This window comes from Grammomys surdaster, unplaced genomic scaffold (genome assembly GCF_004785775.1).
Source record: "Grammomys surdaster isolate TR1022 unplaced genomic scaffold, NIH_TR_1.0 255, whole genome shotgun sequence".
Classification (NCBI taxonomy): Eukaryota; Metazoa; Chordata; class Mammalia; order Rodentia; family Muridae; genus Grammomys; species Grammomys surdaster.
In genome coordinates this window covers 6684116-6708202 of record NW_021604696.1, presented here as the reverse complement: position 1 = coordinate 6708202, position 24087 = coordinate 6684116, and the positions used below count along the sequence as shown (strand labels likewise).

At 46.3% G+C, this 24087-nt stretch overlaps 1 protein-coding gene across 2 annotated transcripts in view; it reads left to right on the top strand.

Moving 5' to 3' along the window:
* The window catches only part of Fam178b (family with sequence similarity 178 member B), a 90100-nt gene that overhangs the window by 12448 nt on the left and 53565 nt on the right, over positions 1-24087 (top strand). For both annotated transcript variants that reach the window (XM_028775506.1, XM_028775505.1), the window contains 2 exons: positions 2088-2193; positions 4955-5039. In XM_028775506.1, coding sequence (XP_028631339.1) covers positions 2088-2193; positions 4955-5039 — 191 coding nt within the window. The remainder of the gene's footprint in view (positions 1-2087; positions 2194-4954; positions 5040-24087) is intronic.

The window sequence follows — 24087 nt, the reverse complement described above, 5'->3', positions numbered from 1 at the left end:
TGTGTGTATGTGTGTGTCTACCAAAGCAAGCTAGTGGAAACCAAAGACCAGCTTTCAGGAGTCAGTTCTCTCCTACCATGTTGGTCCCAGGGATTAGATTGGGTTGTCACGGCACCTTTACCAGTTGAGCTGTCCCTGGCCCAGAATCAGTGTTCTTACTGTGGAGATTGGACACTGGCTCTTATGCAGTCTAACAACTGACTATGCTACCCAAGGTTTTTGAGGGTTCATGGCATAGCTTCCTTCCTTTTTGTTCCAGGCCTCTGTGCCCAGGAGTGTTATGGAGTCCGTCCTTACTCTTCATGGTCGAGCCAATGTCTGCACTGGGCCCTTGTGTCATTATGGTCAGCAGGCCCTCTCACATCCAGAGACCCACACTCCTCATTCCCCAGTCGCATCTCACTCCTCGAAGCTCATGTAGCTGAGACTTAGAATGCATAGAAAGCCATGTGCTCCGGTGCACTATGGGGCAAGGCCTCTGGCTCCCTGGCTCGCCTTATGGAGGAAATCAGCCTCGATAGAGATGAACTTGAAGGCAGCCCTCGTTCCTCCAGCAGGAAGTGCACTGGGAAGCCAGAAAAGCAGAAGGAGACACAGTGACACTCCCTCTGAGCAGCAATTGAAAATGTGTTACTCCAGGCCAGCAGGGGCCTGTACAGTTGGTTCCCCCACTGAGCAACTGGCAGGGTGCCCCACCCCAGCAGAATGCCAGAGCTAGTATCTCCCAGACCCCCTACCAACCCCCTGATTTCCAGTGGCTTTGACACATGCCTCTAGCAGGTCCTGTCAGTGTGTAAGCACTCAGACTTCATTTGCTAGGGGGTGCCATTCCTTTGCCTGTGCCAAGAAAGCATCTTTGTGACAGGTACCTGGAACAGAATGGGTGGGACCCGTACACACACAGGAAAGTCTGTTTCACAGTAGTTAACCCATCGTGAGCACAGGAACAATGTCTCTTTCTCTTCCAAATTTAAATGACTTTAAAAATATATGTAATTTGTAAATGGCCTGGACAGACTCAGAGAGACAGCAGCTTGGCTCAGGGGAAAATCTTGGTTTTGGAGCATTCTGTTCCTGGCAGATGGCAGTATGATGTCCTTTTCAGAAAAGGAGTAGGGCAGAAAGGGCTGGCCAAAGAGGATTGGGACCTAGGGTGCTGTCTGAGTATTCACTTCATGGTTTCATTTCCTGGAATCCAAGTTGGCCATCTCTGTTCTCTAGAGAGAAAGCACAAAATGCTGAAAGGGTGGAGCACCCTACCCAATACCCAGTTTCAAGTGATCAGGAATTCAGACCGTGACAGAGTCCAATGTAGCCTTCCAAAGCTACACACACTACACCATATAGCTAACTCCTCAAGACAGAGGTCCTGCAAGTCAGGATGACCTGCCAGAGCTTATGTCCCTACCAGCAGCCTGTTCTGACAGGATGCAGTACTGCACACACAGGTTCTGTTGAAAGCCATGTTACTAACCTGATGACACGCATGCACTCCTGGGATGAGTATAGCCGACACAGTGGAAGAACCTTTGTGGAACCCTTCCTGGGTATTTCCTTCCAAGATGCCCCAGTTCTGGGTCTCTTTCTATTATTTTCCCATCCTCTCAGGTGTCCCCTCTGTGTCAGAAGAACACAAGGTGAGGCGGAAACGCTGTGTAACTGGACCCAAAGACACAGGTGCCTATGGGTAATCCTGTCCACCCCTTGCAGCTGGAGCCCCAGAAGGAGCCTCAGGCACAGATGCCTTACCCCTAGTTTCTCTTACCTGGCCAGGATCCTTACCTTGGTTTCTCTTTGTCATGTAACAAGGACAAAAATACTAGTCAGTTGTGGGTTTAAAGCACCGTGAAGGGCTCTGTGAGCAGCTTTGGAGACAACAAACTATTCTGACGATGTCCTGACTAGTTTTCTCTTTCCCATTATACTTCATTCCAAGGATTGTAAAAGTACCTTTGTCTTTAATGTCTCTGTGTGCTTCATGGCTTCCTCTAGAAGCAGAGGTGACTCGAGCAAGGCCATTGAGCCCGGCTGGCCAGAGGGTCCCTGCTGAGGGAGGCGACCCTAACCTAATTGCCCTGGCCCCACAGGTCCTCTCTGCCGGGGCAGCTATCTTTCCTGCACAATGGCCTCCTGAGCAACCTCTACCTACATGCTGTTGATTGCCCTCAGCCTCTGCTGCGGTGGCTGTTCCAGGTGAGAAACACAGGCCTGCCGCTAGGTGGCGGGAATAAGGCAGCCCTATAGCCCGGGCAGGCGCAAGGGTCGGGTTGGCTGGGTCCTCAGTCTCTTCTTGCCTCGGGGGCTTCTGATACAGAGAGAGGATGGAGGAGGGCTGGCAGGGATTGATCACCATAACGCTGGATGTGCCAGAGTCGTGGAGGTTCAGGAGCCTGGTTAGCCCAGAAACGGAGACTGCCTGGAAGTGTCTGTTCAACACTCCCCAGACTGTGTGCCTCTAGGGTATTTCTATGCCACTGAGTGACCACTGGGTAAGGTGTGCGGCTTTCTTGGGATGCCTGGTGTTCCTAATAGGCTTAGAACTGAATGACTGGGTGCATTCTATTCAACCAGAGAGTCCATTGTGAGCACCATCTCTTGCTGTCACAGTCATGAATGGATCATCTCAGGAGCACAGCTGGAGGGGCCTCCCAGGCCCCGCTGCAGCAGTGGAGGTTGGGGTTCCTGAGTTCATTGCTATAGACTCTCTGGAGTTTAAGGGTTTGATGCTCTCTATGAAGCTGTAGGTGGACTGGAAAATCGAAGAACAGCTGCTCCTTCACCCCAGGTTCCTCCCTGGAGGAACATTTTGCCTCAAGGCAACACACATTCTGCCTGAGAATATAAGCGTGTTAGGTGAGAGGCTAGTAGACAACCCAGAAGCTAATGCTGCCATCCAAATGTCCTGCATCTGCCTTGCCTTGGTCCCTGTCTACGCCTGTCCCTGTCTGGGACTTCTGGTCACAAGTTCCAGCTGGTACTGGAGCTGCCAGTTGGGGCTTGGAGCCCAGCTGTCAATCAGGGCTAGCATGCCAGGCAGATTGTTTAGACACTTCTCAAGCTTGGCTTTCCAGGTAGAGCTTACTCTGCACCCTCTCAGGACCCTTGTGGTGCTTCTGTCCTGGAGGGGGAAGGACACTGGGCCCCTGGAACCCTTGTGCATAGCTGCCTTTTGGTCCCTCCCCCAGTTCCTGGGGTGGGGAGATTGGGCCTGCAGGGTGAATAGGAGCCAGAAACAGTCAAGCTATTATTCTGTACCCGCAGTGCGGTCTCTGCTCCTTCCACAGAATATGACAAAATGCACAATTGGCATCGGGAGGCACAAAGGACCCCTCTCAGACATCGCCCACAGAGGATCCTTGTATGACCCTGACAGGAGAGAAGTACCCCCCCCCCATGGCTCAGTCTCCACTAGATTCTGAAATCCAGGCCGTGGACTGCATGGAGAGGTCTCCCTTAGCTTCTGTGCAGTGTCCATTGAACCAGACAGGTACACAGGGCAGCAGAGTTTAGGCCTAGCCCCAGGTGCAAGCTCAGGCTCTGCCACTTTGACTTCTGGGTTGCTTTGGCCAAGTCCCAGGCGTCAGCTCTGTATGGTGGAGCCAACAGTCCAGTGTGGGTTAAATGAAAAAGTCCTACAGCCTGTCTTGTCCTTAAAGCTGTTCCCTTCCCCAGATCCTCAGCTCTCCTCAGGACATGGGCAAGGAACAGCAACAGCAAGGACACCAGTACTGCTGTTCTGTCAGGCTACTGAGAACTCCCTAAAACAACTGCAAGGATCCCCACTGGGAAGTTAGACATGGCTAGGCCTCAGGCAGAAGAACCAGGGATAGGGAGGGTAGACACTCAAGGCAGACTTCTTTCTCTTCTCCAGGACCATGGCCAGACAAGGCCAGGCCCCGCTGGACTGCTGAATGGGAGACTAGCTAACCTGGTCCAGGCAAAGCAGCTAGATTGGGCAAGGCACAGGTTGTCCAGCCCACTTGGGGTCCATTCTAAATGAGGAGTGACCATCGGATCTTACCACCTCTGCTTGGTTGACCCTCCATTTGTCCTATCGTCACTGGGACTTGGTGGCCCTGGGCTTGCCCCTTCCTTACTCCAGGGCCTCTTGTAGGCATGCTACATACACCAGGTGAACAGCCAGGCCTTGGTACTCTTGACTTAATCAAGCCAAAAGCTGAATAAATGATTCATTGCCATCGGATTCCCAGCAGTCTCCTCATTGTGTGTGATAGGGGGTGGGAAGTGGGGTGGGAACATGTTCTGGAACCAGGAGACCATGGGAGTCATCCTAGTTGAGCATAGAAGATGAGCTCTTAGACCCCAGCACTGGCCTAGAGAGGACACACCTTGAGCCAGGCACAGCCTGGATGATCAAAGTAGAGGTACAAAGTCCCACTTAGCATGCAGCCTCCAGCTGTGTGGCCCTGGGCAGGGGGCTGGGAGTCATGACAATCATGACAATATCATCCACCCTATTGACTTGGAAGCAGTAAAAAGAGTCCTATTTAACACATGTATGAAGCTATTCCAAGTGCTTCACACCTAGAATCCCAGCACTTGGGAGGAGGCATCAGGAAAAAAAAACAAACAGTTCAAGGTAATCCTTAACTGTTCAGTGGGTTCAAGGCCATCCTTAACTATTCAGTGGGTTCAAGGCCATCCTTAACTGTTCAGTGGGTTCAAGGCCATCCTTAACTATTCAGTGGCTCAATCCTGCCTCAAAGAACCAAAACATACATACATACATACATACATACATACATACATAAAGTTTTGCTACCATTACTTGTAATAAAAAAATTTCTAGAGCAGGTAGATATCTGTGAGTTCAAGGCACCCTGGTCTACAGAGTGAGTTCCAGTATAGCCAAAACTACACAGAGAAACCCTGTTTTGAAAAAAAAAAAAACTAAATAAATAAATAAATAAATGTCTTTTCTTTTTCTTCATAGTTATTAACATGGCCTCCAGAAACATCTTCAAGAGCTTTTGGTCTCCTCTGGGATCTCAGTATAGATGGACTGTTCCGTCAGCCTGGTAAGAACCCAGGTGCAGGGTGGGTACTCACACTCTGGAGCCCGTCCCCTCCTCCTCCCTCCCCCAGCATGCTGTGGGACACTACATCACCTGTGCTGCAGACATCAGGCCACACATCTTTGGCTCTGGCTCCAGTGTTAGTGACAAGCTGAGCCAACTGGCTCCTTGGCACCTCTGCCAGCTCAGGTCCAGTTGTCAGTGACTGAGTCCAGGCTGACTTCATGGCCTCCTGGGATCCCTGTACCATCCAGGAAGGTGAATTCTGCTCTAGGCAGGCATTGGTTCAAAAGGGACAGTTTGTCATCTGGGTTCTACCAAGGACCCAGGAAGGAGAGCCGTACGTAGTGCATCAGAGTAGCACTTGTGCTGGCAGGAAGGAACCTCAAGGACTGCCCCTCCACCCTCCCGCTCTCCTGTCGGCACCATGAGTGACAGCCTCGGGTCTGTACTTTGGCTATGGCGTTTGGGTATATTTGACTCACCATTCCAGAGAAGCATTGCATATCCTATTAGTGGATACACCTTCCCCAGCTGTCATCGTTTGGTACCTGAACCTAGACACTTTGGCACCAAAAAATATTACATAAGCAGTTGAAAGTTGCTTAGGGTTGGCAATAAGAGGGATTCTCAGAGGACTGGACTCCGCCTTTGCCCAACCATAACCCTCTATCCCAAAGCACGCAAACACACAGCTCTAAGAGCCAAGGTTATAGCCCCTGGTATGCCAGAGCCCCCTGTGCTTTGAGTGTCTGCATTGTGTTCCTCTGCTTCAGGAGTTGCCAAGCTGGGGCCATCTGTCAAATCAGAGCATTCCAGACACCCCCATGGGCCCCTCACTAAGGGCTTCTGACAAGCCACCAGTCCAAGCGTCTTCTCCCTTTTTGTAACCTCTGCCCCTGTGGCCTGTGCTGCCCTTTGCAGCCCCAGGGCCGCCTCTGCAGCATGCCTGCCCTTTTGGAAACAGAGGCCTCCCTTGTCCACCCTTCTCCATGCTGTGGTATGTGTCTCCTCCACTCTCCTCTCCTACAACCCCAATCAGGAGGGATACAAAGTAGCTTCCAGGTTCCTGATTCTCAGCTCTGGCTCCTTACCCAGCCTGGGGTCCTGTCCCCACAAGCCTGGCCTAGAGAATTCTCTGTCTGAGGTCAGGATCCCTACTGATTAGGAGGAAGTCAGGCCTGGTCCACAAAAGAACTAACTTAAGCAGAACATAGTACACCTGTGTTCACCATTGTTCATAACAGACAAAAGGAAGCAACCTGCATGCCTGACAGATGGATAACAGAACATGACATACTATGTGCATGCTGAAATACAACACACTTAGACAGACTAGACATGTGATGGAACATTGCTAAGCCATGAACAGGAAGGCAATTCTAACACAGGCTGTGATACAGATGAGCCCTGGAAGCCTTGTGTTGACTGGAATAAAACACTAACAAAAGGAGATACTTCGATTTCATGTGAAGAGAAGTTCATAGAACTGTAGCCACCTGGGTCAGAAGAGGCCATGTGAGTCGTTGGACAGGTTTTGGCTTGAAAAGCTGGCTGGTGGCTATGTAGCAGCAAAAGAGTACAGTGTCCACTGCTCCCTTAGTCCTCGTACTGTCGGGCGTGTTTGACTGCTCAGCTGCACCCCAACACAGGATGCATGTCTGAGGTTAAGTTAGATCCAAGATGGCTACAGAAGAAAGCCCTGCTTCTCAGGTACACCTACAGCTGGAGGCCCTGGGGCATCTGTGAGCACAGCAGAGCTCAAGGCAAAACTTCAGGACTGCCTCACCTTTACCACCTGTGGCCATGAAGTCACCTGACCCCTTCCACACGTAAGTTCCTGTTCCCTAGGGTGTGTGCTCACCCCCAGCTGTCCTCTGATGACTGTCTTGTGGAAGATCTTATTCAACTGCGTTTATTCCCACCCACTTCCTTTGTCAGGAGTGGGACTCAGTTTCTACACATCCTGTGAGGGGAGTTAAAGGCTGGAGCATTCCAGGGTAGGATGATGTCTCAGGGTAGGATGTGTTGAGAGGAGCCTTGTCCTCAGAAGGCTGATGACCTTCCGAGGACATGGAAGGAGGGCATGGAGTCAGCAGCTGCTATCAAAGAAAAGGGAAGCAGAGTGGGGACTGGACTTCCAGCTGGGTGTGGCTGGCCTCCAGGAGCCAGGACTCATGAATTGTTAGACCACCTCTAGAAACTGCACATGGCAGGATTGCCCTCACTCTCACTTGCCTGGAGACCAAGTAAACCCCAAATGGAGCCCCTGCCCTGTGTAAAGCTTGGTCCAGGTCAAGACATCCATCAGACACAGTCTTTCTATTGTCAAGCCATGTTTTCATTAACCTGTACCTTGGCTGTTAGTGGCACAGAACAGGAAACTCACAATGGTTGTTTGCATGTTATAGGTTATACACACTGCCTTTCTTGATTGTGTTTGTGTACATACATGTACATGCATATGTGTGTATGCATGTGTATATGCATGTATGTGTGTCTCTGTGTGTGTGAATGTGTAGGTACACATGCCACAGCTCACTTGTAGAGGTCAGAAGGCTACCTGTGGAAAAGATTCCTCTCCTACCTTGTGAGTTCTACAGATCTAGATTGTCTTCTAGGTTGTCTTACTTGGTGACATGCACCTCTACCCACTGAGCCATATTGCCGGCACACATTTTCTTTTTTACTAGAATTGATTGTTATAAGTTTTTTAAGCCAGGATCTCTCTACATAGCCTTGTCCTGGAACTCACTCTGTAGACCAGGTTTACCTTGAACTTAATAGAGATCTGCCTGCCTCTGCCTCTAGAGTGTTGAGATTAAAGGAATGTGCCAACATGCCCAGCTTACTAGGACATTCCTCTCACTTATAGAACTGGCCACAAGCTTCAAAGGCTGTTTGTCATATTTTCTGGCAGTCAGTGTTCTTTAAACACCTTGACTGTGTGTGAAGTTTCCATTCCCACAAATTCAACCCTCTAGGACAAAACCCAAGAAACCCACTTTTCCAGCCTTCCTTCAGATATTCAGGGATTGTTGTTGTTGTTATTTAAGAATGAGTCTCTGAGCTATACAACATAACAAGTTACACAGCCTTGCCCCTGTGGTGAATACTCTGAAGACTACGGAAGGCACACGATTTGAAGAATAAGAAGATGTGCAATGTGTGTGGCTTTGTATAAGGGACCCGAGAGCTTCAGATTTTGAAGAGGATCTTGGAACTAATCCCCAGGATTCCAAGGGCAGCTGCATTGTCTGAGTACAGTTTCCACCACAGCCTGAATCTGTACCTCTAAGATCTGGTCATCTAGTTCCTTCTATGGCAAAGTTGGCAGGGAAATACCTGTTTAGACTGAACAAAGAAACATCGGATGCTCACGCCTGGAAGGCTGAGCTGCCTCAATGTCTTCCACCCCTTTCCGGAAGTGCTTCAATGGCACGTGCACCCCTCGCCCAGGCTTAATGAGCCTTTCCCTACAGGGCCTTTTGCCAAAAAATAGCCTGGTTTCCTCCGGAGCAGCCTGAGCTGTTTCTGCAGACTGTGGCTCAGAGACCCCTCTGCCACGGAGGCCTCCCCAGGCTCCTTTGCTAAGCTCTAGCCTTTGGGCATGCAGACGTGAAGTCCTGAGCACACAGCAACATAAATGGAGTTCCTCTACCAAGGAAGAAAGGATATGGCTCTCAGCTCAGCAGCCCAGAACCTGCAACTGTCAAATCGGGACATTTTCAAGTTTCCTTTCTGTTGCTGCAATAAAACTCTGACCAAAACCAAGTTGGAGAGGAAAGTGTTTATTTGACTTAAACTTCCAGGTCACAGCCAGCCATTGAGGGAGGTCAGAACAGAGAATCAAAGCAGGCTCCTGGAGCTTGCTGGCTGGCTGTAGGGCTTACTCACTGGTGTGTGCTCTGCTAGCTAGCTCAGCCATCTCTGCTGTCTACCTACAGAATGCTTTTGTCATTCCCAAAGGAACTGTATAGACTTTGGCAGTCAGACCGTCCCAGTATGTCCTTCTCCCTAGTTCCTGGCAACCTTGAACCTACTATTTATTTGAGACATAGTTACTTAGTTTGGTTTGGTTTTTGTTTTGTTTTTATGGACAGGATCTTATGCCGAATTCCAGACTATTTTATGTATCTGAGGCTGGCCTTGAATTCTTTTTCTTTTGAGACAGGGTCTCACCATGTAGCCCTGGCTGACCTGGAACCCATTATGTAGATCAGATTGATCTCAAACTCACTTCTGCCTTTGCCTCTGCCTCCCAAATGCTAGGGATTAAAGGCCTGGACCAGTATGCTCAGCGCCACAATGGCTATTGTATATACTATCACAGTCTGTGATGTTTATCTCTGGCTTCTTGCAAAATGTTTTCAAAGTTCATGCCTTACTCTGAGACAGTTCTGTCGGCTGGACTGGCTGTCTAGCAAGTTCATGGACAATGTTGGAGTTCTAGGCAGGCACACATACTTGTGCCTGGTTTTTTACACGGGTACTGGGGTTTTGAGCTCAGATCCTTAGGCGTGCAGAACAAGCAGTCTTGTCTATTGAGCAGCCTGTAGCCCAGACCCTTACTCCCAGCTTTTGTTTTGGTAAAGTTCAGTTCACCCATCTGTTTCCCCTGTACCTGTACTTTCCACGTCAGATTTAAAGATGCCATTGTCTGGTCCTGACAACTGTGGTTTCTTCTAGGAAATTTCTCCTTTTAGTTCATAAATTTGGGCCTTTGGCCAGCCTGTGGTGGGTTATGTGTTTAATTCTAGAACTTGGGAAGCAGAGACAGGCATATCTTTTCAAGTTTGAGGCCAACCTGGTCTACAGAGTTGAGTTCTACATCAGCCAAAAGTAACACAGTGAGACTGCTGTCTTTTAGAATACCAATAAATCCCAGCGGTGGTGGTACACATCTTTAATCCCAGCACTTGAGAGGCAGAGACAGGCAGATCTCTGAGTTCCAGACCAGCCCAGGGTTACACAGACAAACTCTGTCTCGAAAAACAAACAAATAAAATAAATGTAGGCCTTTTGATTCACTTTGAATTCCCTTTCCTGAATGCATGGCATGAAACTGAAGCTCGATTTGTTGCTTGTACTGGAGCCGCCTGGTCATCTGGTGCCACCTGGCACGATATGTCCCAGCTCCCTCCCTTTTCACTGAATTGTCTTGGCAGCCTTGTTGGAAGCCAATTGTAGGGGGTCTCTTTCTGGATTCCTAAGTTTCCTCATTGGTTAACGTCTTAGTTAGGGTTTTACTGCTGTGAAGAGATACTGTGACCAAGGCAACTCTTAAAGGACAAGATTGAATTGGAGCTGCTTACAGGTTCAGAGGTTTATCATCAAGATGTGAGCATGGCAACCTTCAGAAAGGTGTAGTGCAGGAGGAGCTAAGTGTTCTACTTTTTCACCTGAAGGTGGTTAGGAAAAGACTGGCTCTCACATGGTTAGAAGGAGGGCCTCATTGACCACTCCCACAGTGGCACACGTCCTCCAACAAGGCCACACCTACTCTGACAAGGCCACACTTCCTAATAGTGCCACTCCCTGGGCCAAGCATATTCAAACCACCACAATTAATGTGTCAGTCTTTACACCAGCACCCCAATTCTTGACTAATTATAGATTTCAAAAATGAGGTGCCCTTCCTGAAATGGTTGCAGCAATTGAGAGTTCCCACATTTTCATCTGAGACGTCATGGAATTCTTAACGGTTAATATAAAAATAACAACTAGTTTTTATTATTCTTGGTCACGTTTGAATCTGTAGCTACCCAAGTCGTGCTGCCTCTGTCTTAGTCTGTTTGATGTTGCCTTAGGAATTCCACAGACTGGATTATTTGGAAACAGTAAACATATATTTCACTCAATGTGTTGGAGGTTGAGAAGGCTAAGCCTGAGGGGCACTTCTAGCTAGAACCATGCTTCTGTGTCACTGAGGGCATTGCAGTGCATGTAAGAGAAGGCAGATGAACTCAGCCTTTGATTGAGAAGCTCTTCCCAAGGTAACAACCCATTCTTAAGAATTCTTTCTTCCTGACTTCATCTCCCATGAGGATCCCATCTCTTGATGCCATGGCTTTGGAAATCAAGCCTCTAACACTCCGGGACACATGCAAACCATAGTGCCATAGTAACACTCTCATCCTCCCATCCATGAACATGGGATGTCTTCCTACAATGTTCTGTAGTTTTCAGTACACATGAGCTGTGCTTCTTTTGTTAAGTAGATTCCTAAGTACTAGGGCTGGAGAGAGAGAGAGAGCTCAGCAACTACGAGCTCTCACCACTCTTGCAGAGGATTCAGGCTCAGTTCCCAGCTCCTACATCAGGCAGTCTGCTTGTAACTTCAGTTCTGGCAGACTAGAGACCCTTTGGAATCCATGAACTCCTCCTGAAGATTGCACAGACTTACACATACATACACAACTAAAAATAAAGAAAAAGCCTCTCACACTGTCACTCCTAACATGGCAAAATATGAGAGGCTTTTCTTCACACTGACCTTATGTCCTGCAGCCTCACCAAACCTGTTTTTTAACTATAATCGTTCTTGTGGGGTTTTTTCTTGTGGTAGAATTTGGTTTGAAAGCAAATATTCTTTAGCAGTTAACTGCTTGGAAGGAATGACTTTATGTTTGTTTAACCATGTGTCTCAGCTGAGTGGTCCTAGTGCTTACAGAACTGTGGGAGTGGCCATCACCTTTGCCCCAGTGCCACTGAATCGAATGGGGTAGAAGGCACTGTTTCTCCCTTAGCTGGGGACCCTAACTCTCCAGAGAAGGAACAAACTGGCATGTAAGTGCTTTCCCACTGCTTCTAGAACAATGGAGTTCATTTTCACCTACACAGTCCATGCTATCCCAGAATCTATCCTATTTGTGTAGGAGGAGGGGTTTGTAATAAGATAGCGTGACCCTGGCCAGGACATTCTTTGGATACTTTGAAAGTGGGCGAGCAATTCCACTCTAAGAACAAACTTAGTTTATTTTTCTGAGCAGGGTCTCTGTCCACTCCTTCCTGCCTTGGTCGATCTCTGTCTGTCATGGCTTCTTGTGTACTCTCAGCTTTCTCCCCTTCCTCCCTTCCCTCTGGCAGCTCTCCATACCTCCCAGTCAGTGTTCCTAAAGTTCCTTCTGACAACAAAAGAAAGGTTGAGATGTCGCTGAGTTGCTAGAGACATACTTTGTGTATGCTTGCAGAGCATACACAAAGCCCTGGGTTCACGCCCCAGCAAAGCACAAAAGAGTATAATCTCAGTGCTTAGTAGGTGGCTCGGAAGTTCAAGGCCATCCTTGGCTACATAACAAGTCTGAACCCAGCCTGGGCTACATGAAACTCTGTCTCAAAAGTTTGTATCAAGTTGGCAACAAAAACTAACCAGTGCACTCCCACAAGTTTTAGTGATAATAAATCTTAAAGCAACTTATTTTAACACAATTATTTGGTATATACATAATTTTTCTATTTTGTTGAATTCTTTCCTCAATTTCATCTGTATCGGGATTCCAGGCATTTACCTCTAGAGCAGTGGTCCTCAACCTTCCTAACACTGCAACCCTTTAATATAGTTCATGTTATGGTTACTTGACCCCCAATCTTAAAATTATTTCCATTGCTACTTCATGACTATAATTGTGCTATTGTTATGAATCATAATGTAAACATCTGTGTTTTCTTAGATGACCCCTGTGAAAGGGTCATTTGACCCCTAAAGGAGTCAAGACCCACAGGTTGAGAACTGCTGTTCTAGAATAGTGCTTTTAAAAACATATTTATTTTAAGGTTGGGTTCCTAGCACTTGGGAAGGAGAGGCAGGCAGATCTCTGAGTTTGAAGCCAACCTGGTCTACATAGTGAGTTACAAGACAGCCAGGGTACAGAGGGAGACTCTGTCTCAAACTAACAAACAGACAAACAAATTGGGACTTACCTCACAGCCCAGGCTGGCCCACTTAACTCCTGAGCCCTAAGCTCAAGAGATTCTCCAACCTCAGCCTCCTAGGGAGGCTAAGATCACAGCGACAAGCCACTAAAGTCCATTTTGAAGAAGAGTGAATTAAACTGTAAGTATAACTGTTAATGCCTGAGGGGGTGGTGGTGCAATGACTGGAATGTAAATAAAATAATTTAAATTTTAAAAAAATGTTAATGCCTGTGACTGTAGACAGGTGGCCTAGAAAGCCTTGGTCATTTGACCTGTTTGACTGTGGCCTTTCTAGAACCCTAGGGGATAAAATGCAAAGCTCCTAGAAGAGCAAGACCTTTACCCGGAGATAATTTAAGGTGGCCGTTCAAGTGGCAAAGTAAATATATATGTACACATAAAAATGTGAATGACATAATAATTATGCGACAGAAAGTAATCACAAATAGCTGTTGCTATCGAGTGCATGTGTGTGCGCACGCGTGTGTGTGTGTGTGTGTGTGTGTGTGTGTGTTGGGATATGTTGTCCCAGAGTGGCTGAAAAGGAATACTTCTGTCTACTTGGTGCCTTTCTCCAGTATATTAATTTGTTAAGTTTGGAGCACTTCAACCATGACAACAGGAGCGCTGGCTCATGCTCTTGGTGGGTAAAGGCGATGCCACCAAGCCTGATGCTTTCCTTCAATCCCTGGGACCCTCATGTGGAAGGAAAGAACAGTTCCTGCAAATAAATAAATGCAGACTTTAGTGACAGCATGAGGCCTCTGGGTGGGAGAGTTGCCAATGTTTATTTTATTCTTGTCCTTTCTATTTTATTTTTAAAATGAATTGTTTTATACTTTATCATCACTGATAGTTTTGGGGGTGCACTGGTTAGTTTTTTGGTCAACTTGATACAAGGTCATGAAGGAAGAGAAGATAATCAGTTGAGGAATTGTCTCCATCAGATTGGCTGGTGGGCCAATCGGTGAGCTTTTTTTCAGGGTTAATGATTGATATGGGAGAGCTCAGCTCACTGTGGTTGGTGCCACTCATGGCTATATGAGAAAGCAGGCTGAGCAAGCTGGTACAGAGCACTCCTCCATGGCCTGCTTGAGCTCCTGCCTCCAGGTTCCTGCCCTGACTTCCCTCAGTGATGACTGTGATGGAGGAATATAAGCCAAATTAAGTTTTTTCTTCACAGGCTGCTTGAGGCCAGTGTTTGATTACAGCAACAGAAAAGAAAACAGGACAGAAATTGGTTGTGGGGTGTTGCTGTGACAGAACTGGCCCTGTTCATTTGGGAAAGATTATAGAAAAAGCTGAAAATGTTAGACTGAAAAAGCTGTTGCGTGTTCAGAGCTTAGTGCCTGTCTGTGGGCTGTTGAAAAGGGTGTTGGCTATATTTTTTGTCAGTTTATATACAACCTTGAGTTATCTGAAAGAAGGGAACCAGAATTGACAAATTGCCTCCATAAAGTTGCTATATAGACAAGCCTGTGATGAATTTCCCAGATAGTGGTGCTCTTGGCATCTTGGGGTTTGAAGGGATCATGAAAGAAAGAATCCAAGTCTTGGTCACCGAGAGAAACCAGCAGTGAAGGTGCAGCCTCAGCTGCAGTAGAAGCCCCAGGATTAGGGAGGTTATAGAGAAAAGGTGAGGCTTGGCACTATGTAGCAAGGTCAGAATCCCAGAAGAGAGCCCCAGGAGAGGCTACTGATGGAGATGCCATGGGATAACCACCAAAAGGTCAGCAGCAGCTGCAGAGTGAAGCCGGCCTGAGCCCACACAATTGCTGTGTGCTGTGGGTGGTGGAGGCAGAGATCTGGAACTGCTCAAACCCTCTGGAGCCTGGATGATCATGAGTCCCAGTGTCTGATGCTTTTGTGTTTTGCTATGATCTGATTGTGACTTTGCCAATTCATCCCTCTTGGAATAAGAAAGTATTTAGCATGCTTTTGATTGTAAAGGAACCCATAATTGAGAGACTTTGGATTATTTTAAAGAGACTGAACTTTGAAAATGTTTGAGTTCTTAAGATTGTGGGACTTTTAAAAGTTGGAATGTTTCATGTTGTGCTATCAATATTAACACAAAATTTTGGGGCAGCAAGAAAGGAAATGTAGGGGCTGGAGAGATGGCTCAGAGTTTAAGAGCACTGACTGCTCTTCTAAAGGTCTTGAGTTCAATTCCCAGCAATCACATGGTGGCTCACAACCATCAATAATGAGATCTGATGCCCTCTTGTGGCCTGCAGGTATATATGCATGTATATCTGCAGGCCAAATGCTGTATTAAATAATAAATAAATCTTAGAAAGAAAGAAAGAAAGAAAGAAAGAAAGAAAGAAAGAAAGAAAGAGGGAGGGAGGGAGGGAAATGTAGTTGAGTAATAACGTGTTGACAAGAGATAAGTTGTCATCTCAGATTAAGAAAAATACCTTCCCTCAAACTGAAGACCGGAACTCAAGTGAACTACAGTGATAAATGGAGAACCTGAAATGGAGACCTCTCCACGGTTTTCCTCCAGGGTTAGAAGCTTTGAGTTCACCCATAAGCAGTTCCGGGCGCTAAGAAAGCACTTCCAGTTAGACCCCAACCTGAGGGAGAAGACTCTGGAGGCCTTGGCTGATGCACTCAAGCTGAGAAAAAGACACGTCAGGGCCTGGTTCTACATGATGCAGAATAAGAGGGTGCGCTACTGGTTTTCTAAGATCTACAAGCATCAGAGAATGTCCTGTCAACACTGTATATCAAGAGTGACCACCAGGCAGAAGAACCCCGAGGAGTCCTCTCAAAATGACCCTGGACTCCCAGAAGCTTTGGAAGCCTTGAAGAATCTCACACTCTCTGGATTCCAAAGCACAGTTGGCATGTCACAAGATTGCTAACTTCAACTTCCTTGTTGGGGCAGGGGATGTTGGGATTTATGTCTATGGAAGGTATATTAATAATAAAGTTTGCATTTATAGAAACTAAAAAAATATATATATCTTTCTAAGACTGGCCTGTACAGGCATGCCTGTGGGGATATTTTCTTGATTAATAACTGATGTGGAAGGGCCTAACCCTACTCTGGGTGGTGCTGCCTCTGGACAGGTGGTCCTGAGGGGTATAAGAAAACAGGCTGAGCAACTGGGAACAGGCCAGTAAGCAGCACTCCTCCATGGCCTCTGCTTTCCGTTCCTGCCTTCAGATTCCTGTCTCAAGTTCTTGCCCTGACTTCCTTCAACGATGGCATATGATCTGCACGGTGAAGTAACCCTTTCTTTCCCAGTTGGCTTTTAGTAGGCATTAACTAAGACAAGACAGTGCAAGAATATTGCAGACAACAGAGGCTTGGCTTGTGGCTTTACTGAGACAATTGATGCTGCTTGGCTGGGGTTGAAAACTCAGCTGTGATTTTAATAAGCATCATTGAGACACATCTCAAAATGGACGCTGAACTTGGAAATCTGTAGGAGACTCCCGAATTCTATTGGTTTTGAAGGCAGAAAGGGGTGATGGTGAGCAGCTAAGACTTTGACATGATGTGGCAGGCTTGGAGTCATCCTAGAGAGGGCAGGAGGCCATTAGTAAAGATACAGCCTCACTTGGAATGACGGTCCAGAATTAAGGGAGCCATGGAAAGAAACTTAAGTTTGGTACTGTATGGCAGAGTTTGAGTCCGTAAAGAGACCATTGGTGAATGTGAAGCCTCACCTGAGCATATTGGAGATGTCAGAACCATGGGATTGCCAACCACCAAGGACAGCATCAACTATGGAATAGAGCCAGGCTGGGACTGAGATGAGCTGTGTGTGCCATGGATGACTGAGCAGGAGAGAAGGCTACCAAGGATCTCTGGAGCCCAGGTGATCATGAGTGAGCCCCAGATGTCATACACTGAGTGGTTTGTACTATTGGAGTTTGGGTTTGTTTTGATCTGATTGTAACTGCCCTGCCTTTTCCCACTTGGAATAAGAAAGTATGTGATTTAATTTGAATTTTACAAGAACCAACAGTTAAGAGATTGAATATGAGGCCAGGCTGTGGTGCACATCTTTAATCCCAGGACCTGGAGGCAGAGGCAGGCAGATCTCTGTGAGTTTGAGACCAGCCTGGTTTACAAAGCTAGTTCCAGGACACTAAACCAAGGGGGGGGGACATAGACAGACAGACAGACACAGAGAGAGAATGAGAGAGAGAGGGAGAGGGAGAGGGAGAGAGAGAGAGAGAGAAAGAGAGAGATTGTGAATATTTTAAAGAAGCTTTAGACTTCTACATTTTAATTTTAATTTTTATATGTATGAGTGTTTTTCCTACATGTATATATGTATGTATGTATGTATGTATGTATGTATGTACATATGTATGTTTATATGTTTACTGCATTCATGCCTGGTACCCACAGAGGTCAAAAGAGAGTCTTGGATTCCCTGGAACAGGAATTACTTGATGGTTATGAGGTACCATGTAGGTGCTGGGAATTGGACCTGGGTTCTCTGAAAGAGTAGCAAGTACTTTTAACCTCTTCACCATCTCTATAGCCCATTAAGAATTGATATTTTTGCCGGGCAGTGGTGGCGCACGCCTTTAATCCCAGCACTTGGGAGGCAGAGACAGACGGATTTCTGAGTTCAAGGCCAGCCTGGTCTACCGAGTGAGTTCCAGGACAGCCAGGACTACACAGAGAAACCCTGTCTCGAAAAACCAAAAAAAAAAAAAAAAAAAGAATTGATATTTTTAAGAATAATGAGACTTTTAAAAGTTGAACTGTGTTTTATATTATGATCTTGAACAAAACGATAGGAAAGATTATAGTTGAATATATTTGTGTGTCAACCTAACTAGGGGTCAATTTTGTTGGTTGGTTTTTTGTTTTTTTTTTTAATTTTGTCAACTTGATACAATCTAGGAAGATAGAAAGTCAGTTGAAGAATTGCCCATATCACTTGGCATGAAGGAAAGTCTGTGGGGCATTTTCTAGATTATTGACTATTGTGTGTGGATACAGCCCACCATATGTGATACCAGTCCTGAGCAGGGGTTCCTGGCTTGTATAAGAAAGGTGGCTGAGCAAGCCTCTAAGGAAGCAACATTCTCCACGGTCTCTGCTTCAGCTCCTGCCTGCAGGTTCCTGCCTTGACTTTCTCCAGTGATGGACTGTGATAAGGACATGTAGGCAGTAAACCTTTTTCTTCCCAAAGTGAGGCTTGGTCAATGGTTTATCAGAGGAGCAGAGACTAAGTTAAAGCAAGAGGACTGGATTTTGTAAATCAAAAATTTGACATAGTGATAATAACATTATTATTACTATTACTATTTGTGGTAGTTTGTATATGCTCAGCCCAGGAAGTCACACTATTAGAAGGTATGGCCCTGTTGGAGTAGGTGTGTCATTGTGGGTGTGGGCTTTAAGACCCTCATCCTAGCTGCCTGGAAGTCAGTATTCTGCTAGCAGCCTTCAGATGAAGACTTAGGATTCTCAGCTCCTCCTGCACCATGCCTGCCTGGATGCTGCCATGCTCCCACCTTGATGATGATGGACTGAACCTCTGAACCTGTAAGCCAGCCCCAATTAAATGTTGTCCTTTATAAGAGTTGCCTTGGTCATGGTGTCTGTTCACAGCAGTAAAACCCTAACTGAGACACTGTTACTGTACTATTACTACTACTACTTGAGATAGAGTTTCTCTGTGTAGCCCAGGCTGTCCTGGAATTCAGCTTGTAGACCAGGCTGGCCTCAAACTCACAGAGATCTTCCTCTGCTTCACAAGGGCTGGAATTAAAGGTGTGCACCACACTGCCTGGATTTTTTTTTTATTATTTCTTTGACAATTTTATATTTTGATCAGATTTATCTCCCTAACTCCTCCAAGAGCCACTCCTACACTACCTGCTTTCTTTTTTGAGACAGGATTTCACTCACATAGTCCTGTTTGGCCTCAGATTCAGTATGTTAACAAGGATAACTTAATTTCTGATCCTCCTATCTCTGCCTCCCAAGTGCTGGAATTACAAGTGTGTTCCACCATATCTGCCCTCTGTGTTGCTGGTGCCCAAACTCACATTTATTTCTGCAAGCTGTGGTTCAACCTTTAGGCCCAGCCCTTAAGAAGCAAAGGCAGGTAGATTTCTGTAAGTTTGAAACCATCCTAGTCTAAACAAGAAGGTCTAGCCAGGCCAGCCTGGGCTACATTGTGAGAGGCCCCATCTCAACAACTAAAAAAGTGTACTTACTTTGTGGATGTGTCTTTGGGTGTATGTGTGTGGAAGTGTGCATGCCACAGCACACATGTGAAGGTCAAATGACAGCTTGTGGGAGTCCGTTCCCTCTTTTCTTCATGTGGGTTCAGAGGATTAAATCTGTATCATCAGGCGCTGCAGTAAGCACCTTTACTTGCCAAGCCCTTTCCACGGCCTCAGAGATCTTGCCTTTGTGTTGTTCTCAGTTCTCACATTCTGTGGGGTTCCTGGCAGCCATGAGAGCCCAGCACATCACAGCAGGACTTAGGCAGTTATCTGGAGAGTGAGCGGAACCATACATCACCTGCTTCAGACTTCCTCCGAAGTGCTCTTCTGTGCTCCATGGTCAGGGTTGTGGCCCAGCTGGACTGTGGGACAGTCACTCACTCAAGCTTTGCTCTGGCTTGGCTGTCATCTCCCTCTCCTCCCTGCCTTTTGAAGCTTTCCGATCATTTTCCTGCAGGTATCCCAGGTTCTATTGCATCCGGGGCTGCCAAAGCTCAGAGCGAAGGCCTTTACCTCAGTCAGCACCTCCCTCACAGCAGGCCTGTCTAAAGTTGACAGGGGACTCTGGTGTGTTTCTGGGGCTGAGAAACTCCACATTCTGAGGGACCAGCCTCTTAGAGGGACAGAGTAACCAAGCTTTCTCTTGAACTTAAGACTTTTTACCCAAATTATTTCTATGACTTGCATTGTTGAGTGCTTCTATGTTAGTCCTCTTTTTCTTTCTTTGAGACACGGTCTTATGTGCACTTGGCTGGCCCTGAACTCCTTATGTAGGCAGGAGCAAGGTAGTACTACTGATCTTTCTGCTTTCACCTCCTCAGTGTTGACCACACCCAGTTTATGTGCTGCTGGAGTTCCAACCCAGGGCTTTGTGAAGTTAGGCAAGCACTGTCTCAGCTGACATATATCCAGCCTGGGGAGAACTGTGGTGGCTGCATCATTGTCATTGTCATCGTTGTCGTCATGTTTTAGAACCAGCTTGTAAAGGAGTAGCCTCCATTGACTCTTTTGTTAGTTTTGGTTAGTCCTCCTCCCCCTGCCTCACCATCCCTGCTTAAGCCTTTCCACAGCGGTGTTCCACACTTCTGTTTTATGTGTTCTTTCATGATTCCTTTCTAGTTTCCTGGCCTCTAGACAGTCACTTTTTTTTGTTTGTTTGTTTTTGTTTTTTTGTTTTTTGAGACAGGGTTTCTCTGTGTAGCCCTGGCTGTCCTGGAACTCACTCTGTAGACCAGGCTGGCCTCGAACTCAGAGATCTGCCCGCGCCTCCTGAGTGCCGGGATTGAAGTCATGCGCTACCCTCTCCCGGCATCACTTCTTGTCTTGATGATAGACATTCTAACTGGGCTGAGATGGAACCGCAGTATACTTCTGAGTTCCGCTGAGGGCTAAAGATGTTGAACACTCTTTAAGATATTAGCCATTTGTATTTCTTCCTTTGTGAGTTTTCTGGGCAGCTGCCTGGCCCCTGTTTTTAATAGGGTTATCTATTTGCTGTTTTTTGTTTGTTTTGTTTTAAAACAAAACATTGTAATTGTGAGATTAAGCCTTTGTCAGATGTGTAGCTGGCAGAGGTTTTTGCCCATTCTGTGGTCTTCCTCTTCTCTTGATTGACAGATTTCCTTTGCTAGACAAATGCTTTTTAATTTCATTGACATATCTCATTCGTCAATTGTGTCCTGACTTCCTGAGTACCGAGCTCTCAGAAAGCTTTTACTGAAGTGCCATCTAGAAGTGTTTCCCCTGCCTTGTTCCTTAACAATTTTGGAGGTTGGAGCTTGAGGTCTTAGGTTAAGGTCTTTTATCTGTTTGGAGTTGTTTTCTATCCAGGGTGAGAGACAGCAGTTTAGACTCATTCTTCCATGAGTAAATGTTCAGTTTCCACAGCACAGAGTAGTACTTTTAGCTTTTTTTTTTTTCTTCAAAAAATCAGGGACTATACCTGCATGAGTTTCTATTTGGACTTCTATTCTGTTGCATTGACGTACATATCTGCTTTTATGCTAGTATCATGGGTTTCTGTTACTGTGGCTCCACACTGTACCTCGAAACCAGCTACAGTGATCCCTCCAGCTCTGTTGCTCAGGACTGACCAGGCTATCTGGGATCTTTTGTGCTTCAGTGAACATTTTATTATTTTTCTGTTTCTGTGAAGAATGGTGTTGGAATTCCATTGTGATTGCTTTGGACCTGTGATTTGTTTTTGGCAGGACAGCCATTTAGTCTTCCAGGTATTCCTCAGTTTCTTTTTCAAGCATGTTAAGGTCTTCACTGAGGAGGTCTCTCACTCCCCTGGTTAGGTTGGTCAAAGGTTGGAGGTGGGCTGTGGCCTGTATTGGGAAGGGCACTGTTTCTTTTTTAGCTTGTTTCCTGTTGGTTTCTAGATTGGTCGATGATTTCTGTGTGATCATTTTGCAGCCTGCTGCTTTGCTCAGAGTATTGATGCTCAGAGTTCTAAAAGTTTTCTGGTAGAGTCTTCAGGGTTACCTTACCCCATTTCTCCTCTCTCTCTCCCTCTCTCTCCCCCCCCCTCTCTCTCTCCCTCTCTCTCGATAAAGCTCCCACTGTGTAGCCCTAATTGCCCTGGAACTCAGCATGTACACCAGGTTCACTCGTAACCCACAGAGAATCATAAATCTGCTTCCCGAGCGCTGAAATTAAAGTCATGTATCACCACTCTGTCTCTTTTAAAATCATATCTGTAAATAAGGATACTTTGACTTCTTCCCTTCCTATTTGTATTTCTTCTGTTTGTTTCTCTTCTCTCACTGCTCTAGTGAAGACTTCCAACACTGTACTGGATTAGGTGGAGACAATAGGCAACCTTACCTTGCTCCTGATTTCAGTGAAAATATTTGAAATTTTCCCCTATTTAGTATACAGTGTTGCCTATATTGCCATTGTTAGCCTTGATTGTGTTCAGATATTTCCTGTTCTCCAACACTTTTAACATGAAAAGAGCCAGGTGTGGTAGCACATGCCTTTAATTCCAGTACTCAGGAGGGAGAGGGAGGTGCATCTCTGATAGTTTAAGGCCAGTCTACATAACAAGCTTCAGGCCATTCATGGGTACACAGTGGGACCCTGTCTTAGAAAAAAAAAGTTGAATTTTGTTGAAAGTCTTTTTTACATTTATTGAGATAATCGTATAATTTCTGTCCTTTAGTCTATTTATGTGAGTTATTACATTTATTGATTTGCATGTGTGAAGCCATCCTGCATCTTTGGAATAAATCCAACTTTATCATAGCAAATAATCTTTTTAAAGATTTATTTGTGTAATTTTAAATTATAAAACTCGTGTATGTGTCTGGATGTGGGCATCTGCACACAAGTGCAGGTGTCCATGGAGGCCAGAAGAGGGCATCAGATCCCTTAGAGCTGGAGGTAAAGGTAATGGTGAACCACCTGGCGTGGGTGTTGGGAAGCGAACTTGGATCTTCTAGAAGAGCAGCAATAAGTGCTGTTAACCAATGAGCCATCTGTCCAACCACCTTAACTGTTGGATTTTAAAATCTCAATCAGTGGCAGCTAGTAGCTTCCCAAGAGTCAGCGTCTGGCCAAAGCCACTTTCCTCTGGTGCTAAGCTTTCAATAGTGCCACTGTCTTCTGTAGCCTGGCATGGGGCTACAGTGAGTAGACCCCTTTTTCCTGGACCATTGGACAAAAGCTCTGGGTATTCAAGGAGAATTGGTGTGCAGGAGCTCCTGGCCACCTCACCCCTTGTCATCAGCCACACACACTGTTCTGTCATGACAGCAAGTGTTCGTTTGCTTAGTGGAACTCAAACTTGGCTACATATTAATACTGCTTGAGAATTTTAGATGCTGTGGATCTTCCTTGTTTATACCTTATTCATAAAGACAGAGTCTCTTTATTCTTTTCTTTTCTTTTTTTTTTTTTTGTCACTCTTTTTTGACACAGGGTTTCTCTGCAGCATAACAGCCCTGGCTATTCTGGAGCTCACTCTGTAGACCAGGCTGGCCTCCAACTCAGAGACTCGCCTTCCTCTGTCTTCCAAGTGCCTGGGATTAAAGGCATGAGCCACCATGGCCCAGCCTGGTTTCCAGTTTTTATCAAGTATAGATAAGCCTGCTGGAAACACATGCAGCTTCTCACAAGGCCCCGTTTTCAGCTCAGCTGGCTAGCTCCCAACAGACAGCATTGTCGGGTCTCCTTGTAAAAGCATGTTGAGCTTTGTGAGAAACACTGTACTGTCTTCCAAAGCAGTGAATGAAGACTCCTGTCACTCTGGACCCTTGCCAGGATATGGTTCTATTTTGTCTCCTTCTAGAGATCGGGCAAAGTCCAAAGATGTCAGGTTCTAAAACCCAGAGTGAGGACCTGCTCTAGGCCCGCATGCCAGAACAGTGCCAGGAAGCTTTTTAAAATCTGAATCACTTTCAAACTGGTGTGTGAAGTTAGAAGGTGATTTGTTACTGTCTCCCGAGTCATACCAAGATCCCCACATCATTCTGAGCAGTATAGCACCCTTAGATGATATCCTACGTGGCTTTAACTGTCAAGTCGACACAGCCTCCAGTCACCTACAGGGATTCTCAATCAAGGGACTGCCCATGTCAGAGCAACCTGTGGGCATGTCTGCGGGAGATGGTGTTTTGAGGATGGATGTGACAGGACCCAGCTTCAGCCTACTGGGAACAACACAATTCCTTGGGCAGATGGTCCTGGGCTTTATAAGAAAGCTAACTTTGAGAGAGTAAGCCACCAGGCAGCCTCCTTTGTGCTTTCTGCTTTCTTACTTGAGTTCCTGCCTCAACTTCTTTAAGTAATGGACTGTGATCTGGAAGTGTCAGCCAAATTTACCCTTTCCTCTTCCAAGTTGCTTTCAGTCACAGTGTTTTCTCACAAGAAGAGAGAGAGAGAGAGAGAGAGAGAGAGAGAGAGAGAGAGAGAGAGA